We start from the raw sequence: 14,319 nt of genomic DNA, 5'->3' as shown, positions 1-14,319 counted from the left end.
TCATTGTTTAGGTGAAATGATTCTGAATATTGGTAAGAATAATGTTGAAATGTTTTAAAGATTTATATACTATGGGAGACTGGCAGAATTGATGTTTATATTATAAACTTTTTGTAATGAAAATACTGGCATAGTATTAATGAAACCAGAGTAAAAGAAAGTCCTGAAACTGTCTTGAGTATGTGTAAGTAATAATTATATCTGTATGTATAGATATATGTGTGAACTTGGTATATGATAAAGTTGCCATTTAAAGTTCTTCTTTCAATACAAAAATGTTTGTATTGACTTTTTTTGACTTAAAGAATTAAATGTAAAAGTGTATGAAACTGTAATAAAGGAAAATACAAAGTTTATCTAATCGAGGTTACAGAAGAACTTCTTAACAAAGAACTTGATGGGAAAGATTGTTAGATATAGCTATGAAAAATCAAAACATCTTTGTATCAAAACTGGAATTAAAGACAGTAAAATGGAATGGGGAGACTAATGAAAAATGGGCACAGAAATTCATAAAAGACGGCCAACAATATATAACAAAATATTTAAACTTTTAATAGAAATGCAAAATAAACTAACCAGAGGAGCATGGGTTTCTTAATCAGAATGGTAGAGATATTGTAATTAGTGATGGTCTATATTGGCAAAGACATGTACTTCTGATGAAAGTACAAATTGATAAAACCCTTTTTGAAGGTACTTTGCTCAAGAGTCTTTAAAATATGAATATTCTGGGACTTCCCTGGTGGTCCAATGGTTAAGACTCTGCTCTCTCAATGCAGGGGGCCCGGTTTCAATCCCTGGTCAGGGAACTAGATCCCGCATGCCGCAACAAGGATCCCGTGTGCCACAGCTAAGACCGTCTGTGGCCAAATAAATAAACATGTTTAAAATAAAAATAAATAAAGTATAAATATTCTTTGATCCAGTAACTTAGTTTTTCAATTACTTGGTCACAAGGAAATAATCTTTTAAGTCTATCTGATTGCATGAGGGAATGCTCGCAGTTCCATAATGCTAAGTGAAAACACTTAGATCAATTTTGATCTCAATTTATGTTATACACATAGGAAAAGATTGAAAGAAATGACCAAAATTGATAGTCATTATCTCTTAGGATTATCAGTTCTTTTCTTTGTTGTATTTTCCTCTGCTTTCTACAGTGAATATGTATTATTTTATAATCAAAAGCTTTTTGAGGGGCAGAGTGCTTAGGTTTTTTTTGGAGATCAAAAAGAAATAGTCCTTTATGTGCTTGACTATTTTTAGCTCTATAGTTGGATTCTGCATGTGATCCTATTAGTAAAACAGAAAATATTTATAGTTAATAATGTGCCTTGGGACAGTTTATGAATTTTGTATGATTAGCTAAATATTTTTACTGTTTTATAAAATCTTTGAAATGTTTTTACCATGGCATTTTTTGTTTGTTTGTTTGTTTGTTTTTTTTTTGCGGTACGCGGGCCTCTCACTGTCGTGGCCTCTCCCGTTGCGGAGCACAGGCTCCAGACGCGCAGGCCCAGCGGCCATGGCCCATGGGCCCAGCCGCTCCACGGCATGTGGGATCCTCCTGGGCCAGGGCACGAACCCGGGTCCCCTGCATCGGCAGGCGGACTCTCAACCACTGCGCCACCAGGGAAGCCCTACCATGGCATTTTTTACTTGAGTACCTAGCACATTTCAGAGACTCAAAAGATGTCTTTAAATGGAGTTTTTTAAACAATTACCATGTGATGATAATTCCCAAAGAGTGATCCTCCATCAATTTTATTTTTTATTTAGATGAATTTATTCTTTTTCAGTGAACTTTTTCTGTATGTATTATAGTATCCATGTTTGTATTTGGCAGCTATATTTTCTGCTCTGAAGAATCTTCAAGATAAAATTCGACGTTTAGAACTTGAAAGGATTCAGGCAGAAGAAAGTGTGAAAACCTTGTCTAAAGAAACAATTGAATATAAGAAAGTACTGGATGAACAGATACAAGAAAGGGAGAATTCAAAGAATGAGGAATCAAAGCACAATCAAGGTTTGTTTAATTATGAAAGAAATGAAACACTATCAAAATAAGTATTGTAAAATCACTGTAAAAGAAATTCCACATTAGTGTTTTCTAGTGCTTAGTGTCTTCAAGCACTACAAAATTACATTTATATTTGGGAGCATTTTGTGGAACAAGTGCTGATGTCCTGTATTATATTTACTGTCAGAATTCAAGGCAGATTAGACTAACATACAGAAAGAAAATGACTTAGGTCATCTGAAAAGGCTTCTAGAGCTACTGGAAAATGTTTATTATATATATACTGTAGATTCATGTTAAGCAGCTTCTTAAAACTAATACTTCTGTGAGTGAGCTAATTTCTGCTTTTCTTATGAATTCTTTTTAGAGCTGACATCTCAGCTGTTAGCTGCAGAAAATAAATGTAATCTTTTAGAAAAACAATTGGAATATATGCGTAACATGATAAAGCATGCAGAAATGGAGAGGACATCTGTATTAGAGAAACAGGTATGTTACTTCATAGAGTCCCTCTCAAGAAAAGTTAGTTATAGAGAAAATTAAGTTGATATAAAGACCTTTTTTCTCAGTGAGGACTGATGGTGCTATTACAAATAATCAATTCTCCGTCCATCTTAAAAGGTAATAGTACCAGTAGTTCATTTTGAGAAACTGCTAGTGGAAGCTTTGAGAAAAATGTGGTTTGTTTTTTCAGTGAAGCAAAAAGAGGAGTTTCCTTTTTGGATGACCCTCACACACACTGCCATATCCTCTACACACAGCTTTGACAGCTTCTGCTTTGGAACAGTACAACAGCACAGGACTGAAATTACTTGGAATCAGTTATGGTGTCTGAAGATTTGATTGGTCTTCATTGTTATTGCTGTATTTGGTAGAGTTTTACTTAAATTGGAAAAATACACATTTAATTGTGTTTTCTTTTCAAGTCATGTTAACTTCTTTGTACATTATCAAAAGTATAAATAAGCATATTATGTACCTCTCTGCTTCTTGAATTTTGTTTAAAGACTCAACTCAGGTAGCACATTTCAAGGTTCTTTATACTTTGAAAGACTTTTTTACAGTTGTTATTTTAACAAAAATATTTTGCTCTGTCAAACCAGAGGTATTTTAAGTAATCTATGCATTTACAAGAGGACATCTGCAATATCAGTCTCGAATATATTTTTTTAAAACATACCTCCTTTTCCTATTATGAATATAGAATTTGAATTCATCCTGAATACCACAGTTCCTGGGCATCTTAACTTTATTATGCAAAAGTTGAATGTTTATATGCTTAATATTTTGCTGGGTACTCTGCAGTGTGAAAGAAATTAAATGCTTTCCACCTCAGTCAGCTTTCAGTCATAGTTGGAGATATCAAAGAAATATTTGATTGCACAACAGTATTTAAGAGGATGTTTCAGCAATTTTCATTTGTATTATAGGTCTCTTTACTATGCCATTGAGTTTATTTGTGACCATATTTTTTTGTTTCCAGTTGGGTCCTCTTCAGTCCCCCTATTTTTGTTATTATTTTCATGTACCATTACTTTGCTTTTTATTCCTTCATTTTATCTCTTTGAACACTATAAAAATTCCCAGTCTTGAAATCATTTTTTTTCTTATGAGAACTGTATACATAAATATATTTTTTTATGATGAACTCTTATTCTTTGGAGTTGTTTATCTTGGGAATTCCATACTTCGAAGTTGTGTAGGCAGCCTTATGAAATGGTTGTGGATTTGCCTTTGCTGGGGCTTGATGGGTTTCCCTGGTTCTGGTCTGCATTTATGATAATTTGTTGGCTTTGGGCTCCTGCATCGTGCAGATGGTACGTTGCCTGAGATTTATGTCATGTTCCTTGTGTATCTTATACACCAAGGCTATAGTCTTGCCTCGTGTAATATTTGGCTTAAGTATTACTTGCTTTTGATTTTTCTTTTTTGCATCTGAAGAGTTCCCTTTCTTCAAACTTGCTATGCAATTATTATTATTTCTGTGTTTTCTCTGACACTTTTATGTGATGGATGGGGTTGGGAAAAGGATGGTGAGTTAAATCTGATTGGAAATGGCAAAACGTTACATACAGTAATACGCAGTTCTCTTCATTGGCATATTTCTGTTCTCGGGTTAGAAAGCATCTGTAAGACAACCGTGAGATGTCTTGACTAATATTGATATAGCTGTTAGACATATATATATATATGTCTTTGAATTAAGCCCTGTTTTCATCAGTAAAGTTTGATTAGCCCATTTTATAAGAGTGTTTCCAATACTGGAAGTGAAGTGTGATTTGTGCCAATATTTAACTCAATGTATTATTTCAAGGGCAGTAACTATCTGCTAAGATAGGTAGGAGGAAATTAGTAGCTCACACAAATTCCTGAGAAATTTATTGGTTTGTATTACTTTGTCATATTCAAATTTCTGTTAGTATGATACCTATTGCTATAGACTTGTATATGAAGATACACTGTTTACAAGTTCACGTGCTTAATGTTTTGCTTTTTACCAGTAGACCTCAGTTTAGCATACTTCCACTTCTTATCCTAGTTTAACGGTTTATCCTGTGGCTGTCAGTCCTTAAATCTGATAGGTGGCAGTCTTTTCAAATCCTTGACCCTAAGCCTGAAAAAAAAAAAATGATGGATGTTTTGCGTAGAATTCAGAGGAAGTGTATATGTTACATACCAAAACTGTGATTATTGCCTTAATTAAGAGATTAACTATGTTAGAGAACCAGACTAATTACAACTATTTGTGTGTAGCCTATATGTCTAGTAAATACCTTCATTCAGAGCGTATTAACAAGTCTTAGTATAGAGAACCAAATGTTATAATAGTATGTAATAAGAACAAGATTTCACTTGTATTTGTTAATTTTCCTCTGGTTTCATCTTAATATTGTTTTTCTGGAATTCCTCTGTAGTACCTAAGTAGTTGTATGAAAAGCCAGACAACATCCCTAGTACTTATTCTACTTGTAACTGGAAGTTTGTACTTTTTATTTTTTATTTTATATTGGAATGTGGTTGATTGACAATGTTGTGTTAGTTTCAGGTGTACAGCAGAGTGATTCAGTTATACATATGCATGTATCCTTTTTCAAATTATTTTCCCATTTAGGTTATTATAGAATATTTAGCAGAGTTTCATATGCTATGCAGTAGGTCCTTGTTGGTGATCAATTTTAAATATAGAAGTGTGTACATGTCAATCCCAAACTCCCAATTAATCTGTCCCCCCCACCTTTCCCCTTTGGTGACCATAAGTTTGTTTTCTAAGTCTGTGAGTCTGAAGAAACTTAGTATTTTTTTGATTTTTCAAAGGACTGATTTGTAAAAGTCAGTTTTACAATTGTCATGGTCATAGCCTACCTTTCTCAAGTAAAGCTGGTTAGTCTCATTTTAGGTTATCGGGTTTTTTGCCTGGTTACGTTTCAAGGTTTTATATGGTGAAGGAATCTCAGATTCCTTTTAATTTTTTCAGGGAATTTAGATTACTTTTGATTAAGACCTGTAGATCAGATACTTAGGATAGAAACATCATGAATGAAAAACTATTCATAGGAACACCTTTCTAAAAGTATTATTTTCACTTGTCCAACAAGTATTTATAGCCACTCCACTAGGCAAGTGGAGACCACAAAAATCAGAGACTACTGTGATTGTGTTTTATAGTCTTGTAGTATAATAACATATATGTAAGTATAAAATAGTACACTAAAAATATAAGAACTTTGAATAATCAAAAATAAATAAATAAAAGCCAGACAAGTAGCATAGTACTCTCAGTGTTAGTTTTTCAGTTTTTTGTCAAATTATTATGCTGTATTTAATATTGTTTCCCAGGTTTCCCTAGAAAGAGAACGACAACATGATCAAACGCATGTTCAAAACCAACTTGAAAAACTGGATCTTCTTGAACAGGAGTATAACAAGCTTACCACAATGCAGGCCCTTGCAGAAGTCAGTGAAAATCTTTTATACTTATCAATGCATAATATTGGTTCTTATGTAAAATTGGATATTTTATAGGAAAAAAAGTGACCTTGTAGCAAAGAAACATATAGGAGTTTTTTTAAAGGAAGAAATGTAAATTTGGCGAGAAAGTTCACATTTTATCATCTTAGTGTGCATAAGGAAGGAGTTCTTTTTGAAAATGTTGAAAGATGAAGTGTTTTTGAGTATCCTTAAGGCTTTATCACTTCGTTTTTGTTCTCTGAACTAATTTTAGTTTTTTGTTTGTTTGTTTTAAATTTTTATTAATTTTTGGCTGCATTGGGTCTTTGTTGCTGTGCGCGGGCTTTCTCTAGTTGTGGTGAGCGTGGGCTACTCTTCGTTGCGGTGCGCAGGCTTCTCATTGGGGTGTCTTGTTGCAGAGCATGTGCGCTAGGCACGCGGGCTTCAGTAGCTACAGCACGCAGACTCAGTAGTTGCAGCACGTAGGCCCTAGAGCACACGGGCTTCAGTAGTTGTGGCATGTGGGCTCAGTAGTTGGGGCTCGCAAGCTCTAGAGCTCAGGCTCAGCAGTTGTGACGCATGGGCCTAGTTCCTCCGCAACATGTGGGATCTTCCCAGACCAGGGATCAAACCCATGTCCCCTGCCTTGGCAGGTGTATTCCCAACCACTGCGCCACCAGGGAAGTCCTAATTTTAGTCTTCATTGATTCATTTGGGAAGTATTTAATACCACTGAGACTATAAAGTTTCAGATTCAGCTTCCGTGTAGCCCAGGGGTCCCCAACTGATGAGGAACCGGGCCACACAGCAGATGAGTAGTGGGTGAGCGAGCAAAGTGTCATCTGCTGCTCCCCGTCGCTCACATTACTGCCTGAACCATCCCCCCCGCCCACCTCATCCGTAGAAAAATTGTCTTCCATGAGAAACCGGTCCCCGGTGCCAAAAACGTTGGGGACCACTGATGTAGCCTATATGGCTTCATACAGAGGCTGTGTTCTTTGCCCGTGAATTTTACCCATAATTTTGTGGAATTGCAAAGGAGAGTCGTGGATAAAAATTTTACAAGTAGACACTGAAACTCTTTTCACTATTATCACTTTTAATATTTTTATCACTAGAAAAAAATGCAAGAGTTAGAAGCAAAACTCCATCAAGAAGAACAGGAAAGGAAACGTATGCAAGCTAAGGCAGCCCAGGTAAGTTGAAATGTGAGCAGGTAGGCTCCTCACATTTCATGCTACTCTTTATATATAAATAGATGTAGATGTGCGCTGCTTTGATTATTTATAATTTGGAATGATCCAATATATAAATTTGCAGACTTAGCTTAATATGGAAAACTATAAACATATTTTTACAGACAGAAAGTAAAAGCTGAGCAATTCTTTAGGGTTTTTTAAATTGTGGGCTTTCTATCAGCTTTATTATTTTTTTAAATCAATAGACTAAAAAGTATCAGCGACTGTATACATAATATAATATGTAATCATCTAAAACTTTTCACATTAGTCACTATTGGAAATGTTTGAAAGCCTCATTCAGTATCCTGCTTGTAAGTACTTCCCTTTTTGGGTGGCCTTGAGACACCAGGACAGTAGCTGAGGTAGTGGGCTACACAACAGGTGGTGACCCATACTAATTTACAAAAGCCACCATATAAGGAAAATGAGCTCTCCTCATTCCTAGCCTTGAATTTTTATCCCATGCAGTGGCCACCAGGTAGAATAGGTGAGGCGGTGTGAATTCACAGAATCATTGAATTTATATATACCAACTAGAACTGCATTTCTAGAAGATATAGCAACATTTCTATATCCAACAAATCTTACAGGCTAACTAAAATACTTCTGTTTATAACTGAAGACTCTCCCCATGTGAGCTTATTAATTCAAATACCTCTCGTTTATTGCCCCTCCCCTTCCAAAGTCTTTAAGTTTTATAACATTTGCATGTATCTTTTCTCATAATATTAACACAAGAAGCGGGTCCTGATTCCAAAACAATTAGGAGAGGAGGCTCTGCAGTTCAGGTTGTGGCCAGATGCCAACGGTGTCCTGGGCTCACTTCATAAATGTGCTCGCAGGACTATAAACATCTATTATCTCATCTTTGTTATCTTGTCTATTTTTTCCAGTGCTTCCCAGAATTCATTGACTTAACATATTCTCTTTCTATTAAACCCGATATATTTTCTTTCTCAAATATTTACCTTCTGATCCATTTGTATGTATTTTTTACCTCTCTGTGCTTTCTGAGTTATATAGTCATGTGGCTTTATTTTTGACCACCAACAAATTTTGAAATTACTTGATTTCTCTCCCCATTCCACTTTTTAGGGTAGGTAGGCCACTTTACTGTGCCTCTGTTTCCTCACTCATAACATGCAAACTTTAAAGTTATGCTTTATATACACTGTGGTGGTGAGTTCTACTATACATGAAATACAGAATTAACAAGTTCATTATTTTATGAATTTAAAAAATTATTTTGTAGTAGTTTTGGTTTGTATTTAGCAGGCAAAATGTTGGGACCAAATCAGTTATTACTGATAATATATCAGTAAAGGTTTTGAGTTCTGAGTTCTGATTGTGAACACTGTTGTGGTAGAACAGGGGCCGGGTTTGATACATGGTTCCAAGTCTAACCATAATTTGTGTAGTCCTGGGCAAGATGTGTAACCATTCAGAGCTTGAGATTTTACCACTGATACTGGTCTTTATTTTACATCTTCTTAATGTTGGAGAGATCCAACAAGAGAAAATATAATGAAAGCACTTACAAATGTTAAAACTCTGCCACACAAATATATGACAGCTACTGGGAAGAACTTAGGAAGTTAAAATAGTTCACATTTTTTTTGTTTTGTATACTCTTCAAACTCATTGGCTTCATAGGTCTTCCAGAGTAGTAATTTCATGTTCATGGAATTATGTCCATTCAGTTTACTACGTATAAAGCATCGTTAGATGTGTGGGAATGTAGACACTCCTGAGAGTAGGAATCCCTGTGTTCCTTTGTCACTAAATAAAATCTATCCCTAAAGAATGCAGTCATTGTGGGAAGCATTAGTAATGATCTCAGGATTTCTTTTAATTAATCCATTGGTTCTGAGTGTTTGAGCTCCATCATAATTTCCTGAAGAACTTTAAAATACTTTTAAAATATAAATTTCCCCAGCCTGGAATGTTTAAAATCATGACGTCTGGAGAGGCACCTGACAATCTGAATTTTCTCATAAACTCCAGACAATTTTGATACATAGGCAGGTTTGAAAACCACTATTCTAGACAAATACACATGAACACAGACACACATGAACACACACATACCTGTGTATATGTATGTAATTATATTTTTTAAGGAAAGTTGAAAACGGCAGTCCTTGTTTGAAATCCTTAGTAATTGTTTGTGGAATTTCTACCATATTAAATTAATGTAGTTACTAAGCTTCTAGAGAAAAGGGCTTGATAACATTATCTGATATACCACCCAGTTTTTTTGGACATAGATTTCCAGTTCCTTTTTCTTACATTGTTAAGTGTATGAGTTTTTAAAAGAGGAAGAAATTGTACTTTGTTCTCCAGCTGCTTTGTGTCTAACGCTGTTGTATATGCCGTGCGTGACAAGAAGAAAATGTTGAAACATTGGTTTGGAGTTAGAAATACTGCCTTTAACTCATTAGATATAATTTAAAGACCAACCTCAAATAAGGAGCTAAACGTTTCCAGGCTAAGTGAAAGGACAAATTATAGGACAGCACTTTAAGTAAATTGAAAGAGTGGTATTGATTTAAAATATTGGATAAATGTTGATGGATTGATTCCAGATATAGCTACACAGCTATGATGGGTTTTTCATTCTATACTATATGATACTACTGTAGGTTTTTTTAACAGGCCTTTACGTGGCAGATCTCAAATTTGAATCATAGCTTTTATTTCTACAGTATTAACTTTAGGCTCTCATATTTTTCCTAGTTGCAGACTGGTCTAGAAAGAAATAGACTTATCTTTGAAGATAAGGCAACTTCATGTGTTCCCAATGCAAAAAGAATTAAAAAAAAGAAGTCAAAACCACCAGAAAAGGTATGAAAAAAGAACCATTAAGTCAAAGTGCTGGTTATTACTTGGCATAGTTTATGTGAAAACACTTATAAACCACGTAGTACTTCAACCTTGGATGAGTAAATCTCTTTCATTCTTAGTTTCTTCATTGGGAAAATGGGGATAAGTAATATCTACTTCTAAATTTTCACCCTGACAGTGAGATAATATATATGAAAGTGTTAGAACTACACAGCACCGCACAAATGTTAGTTATTATTCAGTATCGCATTATCTTTTGCACTTAAAAGTTTGTGTATATACATATGCACGCGTGTGCACGCACACACACACACACACACACACACAGTTTCTCTACTGAGACTGTAACTGATGTTTTGTCAGGAACTATTTTTTCTTTCCTAGCCTTTCCTAGGCTAGGATATGTGTTGACGAGCTTTATTAGGAGCTCCAGACCATAATGCCAATAGAGATAAAACAAGCGGTAGCCCAGCAGTAAGCTGAAGTTTCAGGTTAGTCCTATATGGCCAGCTTTTATCATCATGTGAGTAAAATTGCTCTTCTTTTTTGTTTTCCATGCAGAAAGGTTCTAAGAACTATTTTGCTGCACAACCACATTATAGATTATGCTTGGGTGATATGCCATTTGTAGCTGGAAAGGTGAGTTGGTCGAACTGTGGCTTTTTTTGTACAACTTAGATCTTTGAATTAAATCCACTCATCTGCCTGTATACCTATAAATGGCAGGAATATTTTTTTGCTTTTTTACCAGTTGAATCATAGTGATGTGAGAATGAGATGAAGGAAAGTTTTATGGGACTGGGGGAGCACGGAGGAGACTGAGGGGACACTTTAAAGCAGGTAGAGTCTATGCAGAAGGGAACTTACGAGCAAAAGCAGAGACTCTGGTTTGCAGGAGGTGTGGTTGCAGATAGGAAATAGTATATTTGTAGCACTGGATTTTTAGGATCAGCCCTGTTGATTTGTATTTAGATATAGATATTGAAATGAAAAGAAGTCACATCTTCTTTGTCCTCACATGCTTATTACGTATAGGATTCATTCTCCAAGAAGCAGTCATACATAGACTTGAATCTTAAGTTCCTTTAGTGCTTAAAAATGTGGAGATGATAATTTTATCAAATATCAGCAAGTACTGGGTGATTTCTAAGAAGTGCTTAACATTGTGTTAGTTTATACCACTTTTTCATTAATGTTTGTGTTGCTGGTTATAGATGCCTTGAGTATCCAACCAGATTGTGAATTTGAGAAGCTTGAGGAGTAAATTTTAATTTTAGGTATTTATTTGTTTATTTTAACCCCACAGTAAATCCTCAGTGAAAGCTTAGGGAATGAACTATTTCCTAGCTTTTCCACTTGCCCTTTGTAGATGCATGCGGCCAAATCACTTTTAAAAAGTTTTGTCGTTGGCTTTCCTTTACCTTAAATTTAACCTCTTCTTAGATTGCAGACCATCTTTTGACCTACCAAGGTCAAAAGGTTCATCTTTGAACCTTTGTTCCTAACCAGGGTTCTTCTACTTTGCCACAGAATCTTTGAGTTGGGCTGGAAAGTTTCTCAAAGGATGACCAGCTGCATCAGAATCATTGACTATGCATCTGAAAAAGCAGATTACAAAGCCCCACCACAGTTCTGCTAAATCAGAATTTTCTGGGTGTGGGACCTAGAAAGTATAGTCAGTTGTTCCCGAGTCTCAATCTAATGTTCATTTAGATTTGGGACCCACTTAGTACAGTTCCCTGTCCAATGTTTTCATTATGTAAGCATCCAGAATAATGGTCATGTACTCTGTCCAAATACATCTACTGATGAGACCTTATTATACCCTCAAACAGCCCTTCACAGTTCTAGACAGCTTTATTTGAAAGTTCTTAAGTGAGATGAAATCTGTCACTGTAAATTCTACTCATTGGTATTTTTTCCTGCTCTCAGGGATCCACGTAGACCAAATGAACCCTTAACTATAGGAAAATTTTAAAACTTTAGAAAATAGCTGTATCTTTTTTTTAACCTTATATTGATAATAGATTAAGGGTTTTTGTTTTAATTAACTTTTTTGGCTGTGTTGTGTTTTAGTTGCAGCATGTGGGATGTTTGTTGAGGTGTGTAGGATCTTGTTGCGGCGCAAAAGCTCTTCATTGCAGTGTGCGGGCTTCTCTCTAGTTGTGGTGTGCCGGTTTTCTCTTCTCTAGTTGCAACACGCAGGCTCCAGAGCATGTGGGCTCTGTAGCTTGCGGCCCGTGGGCTCTCTAGTTGAGGCGCCCCGGCTCAGTAGTTGTGGCGCACAGGCTTAGTTGCCCCACAGCATGTGGAATCTTTGTTCCCAGACCAGGGATCGAACCTGCGTCCCCTGCATTGGAAGGTGGATTCTTTACCACTGGACCACCAGGGAAGTCCCAGATAGCTGTATCTTTATTCTCATCTCCTTATTCTAGGTTATAAATAATTCTTTTTCTTCAGCTATACATCATAAGATATGCTTTATGAGTTTTTTTTTTTTTTTTGCAGTACGTGGGCCTCTCACTGTTGTGGCCTCTCCCGTTGCAGAGCATAGGCTCTGGACGTGCAGGCTCAGCGGCCGTGGCTCATGAGCTCAGCTGCTTCGCAGCATGTGGGATCTTCCCAGACCGGGGCACGAACCCGTGTCCCCCACATCAGCAGGCAGACTCTCAACCACTGCACCACCAGGGAAGCCCTTTATGAGTTTCTTAACCATCTCCTCACTCCCTTCCTGAATCGAATATAGTCCTCTAAATGTGGTGTGACTAGCACTGGATAGAGAGTCTTGGTCATCTTCTGGATAGTCTCTTAACTCAGCCTAGTATCACATTAATGTTATGGGGAAGCCACAGCATCCCTTTCACTCATTAATTCTAGAGTCATCTGAAGTAACAGGTCTTCTACTTAGTCTTAGCATCAGCCTCTCTAGGTCCTATACTTGTGGAGTTGATTTTTTTATACAGAATTTTTAATCAAATGAAGCACTATAGGAATTGATTCACCCTATCCCACATTAGATTAGAATCTAGTTCAGTTTTCTGTTATGTATGTTATCCCCAAACTTAATTTGCCTATCTTTGGTAATTCTCACTGAAGTCATTAATACTTGAACAGGACAGGTTCAAACATAGGGCTTTTCAACCTGAGGTCTTCTTTTGAAGGTGTAATTTGTACTTTTTGTGAAATATTCAAACAGCTAAGAATGTGCTGTCATCTGAGCGTTTCCCAAACTTATCTGTTGTGGAGGATCAGTTTTTATTTTTATTTATAGAGTCATAAACCAGTACATTTGTAAAGTGAAATAAAGGTAAATTACTAGAAAAAATTAAATTTAAAAGACAAAATACACTTTCCAATTTTTTTAATTACTAGATTCAAGACATAAAATTTCCTTAATAAATAGAGTCAGAAAATTAACAGGAAAAAGAACTTCAAGATTCTTTTAGCCCTTCTAGTTCCTTTGCCTTTCCATGTGAATTTTAGAAAAAACTTCTCTACCAAAGAAAAGGTCTTGCTGGAATTTTGATAGAAAATGTATTAACTTGGGAGGATTGACATCCTTGTTGAGTCTTTCAGCCCATGAGAATGGTACATCTCATACTTATTTAGATCTTTGATTTCTTTCATCAGGATTTTCATCATACTAGTCCCATTCCTGTTTTATCAGATTTATATACAAATTTTTTTGAGCAATTGTAAATTGTGTTGTTTTAATTTCAGCTTCTACATGATCATTTTAGTATATTTGAGTTTTTATGTTAATCTTATATTCTGTGACCTTGCTGAATTCACTTATTAGTCCTAGGAATTATTTTTTGGATTTACGTAAGCTTTTCTATGTGAAGAATCATGTCATTTGTAAATAAGGATAGTTTATTTCTTCCTTTTTAATTTGTGTGCCTTTTATTTCCTCTTGCCTTACTGCACTGGCTAGGATTTCCTGTATCATGTTGTAAGTAAGAGTGATGCGAGTGGATATCCTTGCCGTTTTGCTGATCTTCAGGGCAAAGCATTCAGTCTTTCACCGATAAGTATGATATTAGCTGTAGGTTCTTTGTGCTCTTTGTCAACTTGAGGAAATTTCTCTCTGATCCTGCTTTGCTGAAAGTTTATACCCTTCATGGGTGTTGGATTTTTTCAAATGCTTTTCTTCATCAAATGATATGGTTATGTGATTTTTCTTCGTTACCTTGTTGATATGCTGGATTACATAGATTCATTTTCAAACATTGAACTAGCTTTGCATTCCTGGAATAAACCCCA

The 14,319-nt window shown here is 35.7% G+C and overlaps 1 protein-coding gene across 1 annotated transcript in view; it reads left to right on the top strand.

Moving 5' to 3' along the window:
* The window catches only part of CEP57 (centrosomal protein 57), a 46,587-nt gene that overhangs the window by 27,537 nt on the left and 4,731 nt on the right, over positions 1 to 14,319 (top strand). Inside the window, exons 3-8 of the mRNA XM_007451255.1 lie at positions 1,850 to 2,029; positions 2,391 to 2,512; positions 5,861 to 5,977; positions 7,090 to 7,167; positions 9,949 to 10,056; positions 10,618 to 10,695. Of these exons, the coding sequence (XP_007451317.1) occupies positions 1,850 to 2,029; positions 2,391 to 2,512; positions 5,861 to 5,977; positions 7,090 to 7,167; positions 9,949 to 10,056; positions 10,618 to 10,695 (683 nt within the window). The remainder of the gene's footprint in view (positions 1 to 1,849; positions 2,030 to 2,390; positions 2,513 to 5,860; positions 5,978 to 7,089; positions 7,168 to 9,948; positions 10,057 to 10,617; positions 10,696 to 14,319) is intronic.

The sequence above is a fragment of the Lipotes vexillifer genome, unplaced genomic scaffold (genome assembly GCF_000442215.2).
Source record: "Lipotes vexillifer unplaced genomic scaffold, Lipotes_vexillifer_v1.1 scaffold1396, whole genome shotgun sequence".
Lineage (NCBI taxonomy): Eukaryota > Metazoa > Chordata > Mammalia > Artiodactyla > Lipotidae > Lipotes > Lipotes vexillifer.
The sequence above is the reverse complement of the archived record's forward strand: the minus strand, read 5'-3'. Positions and strand labels throughout refer to the sequence as shown.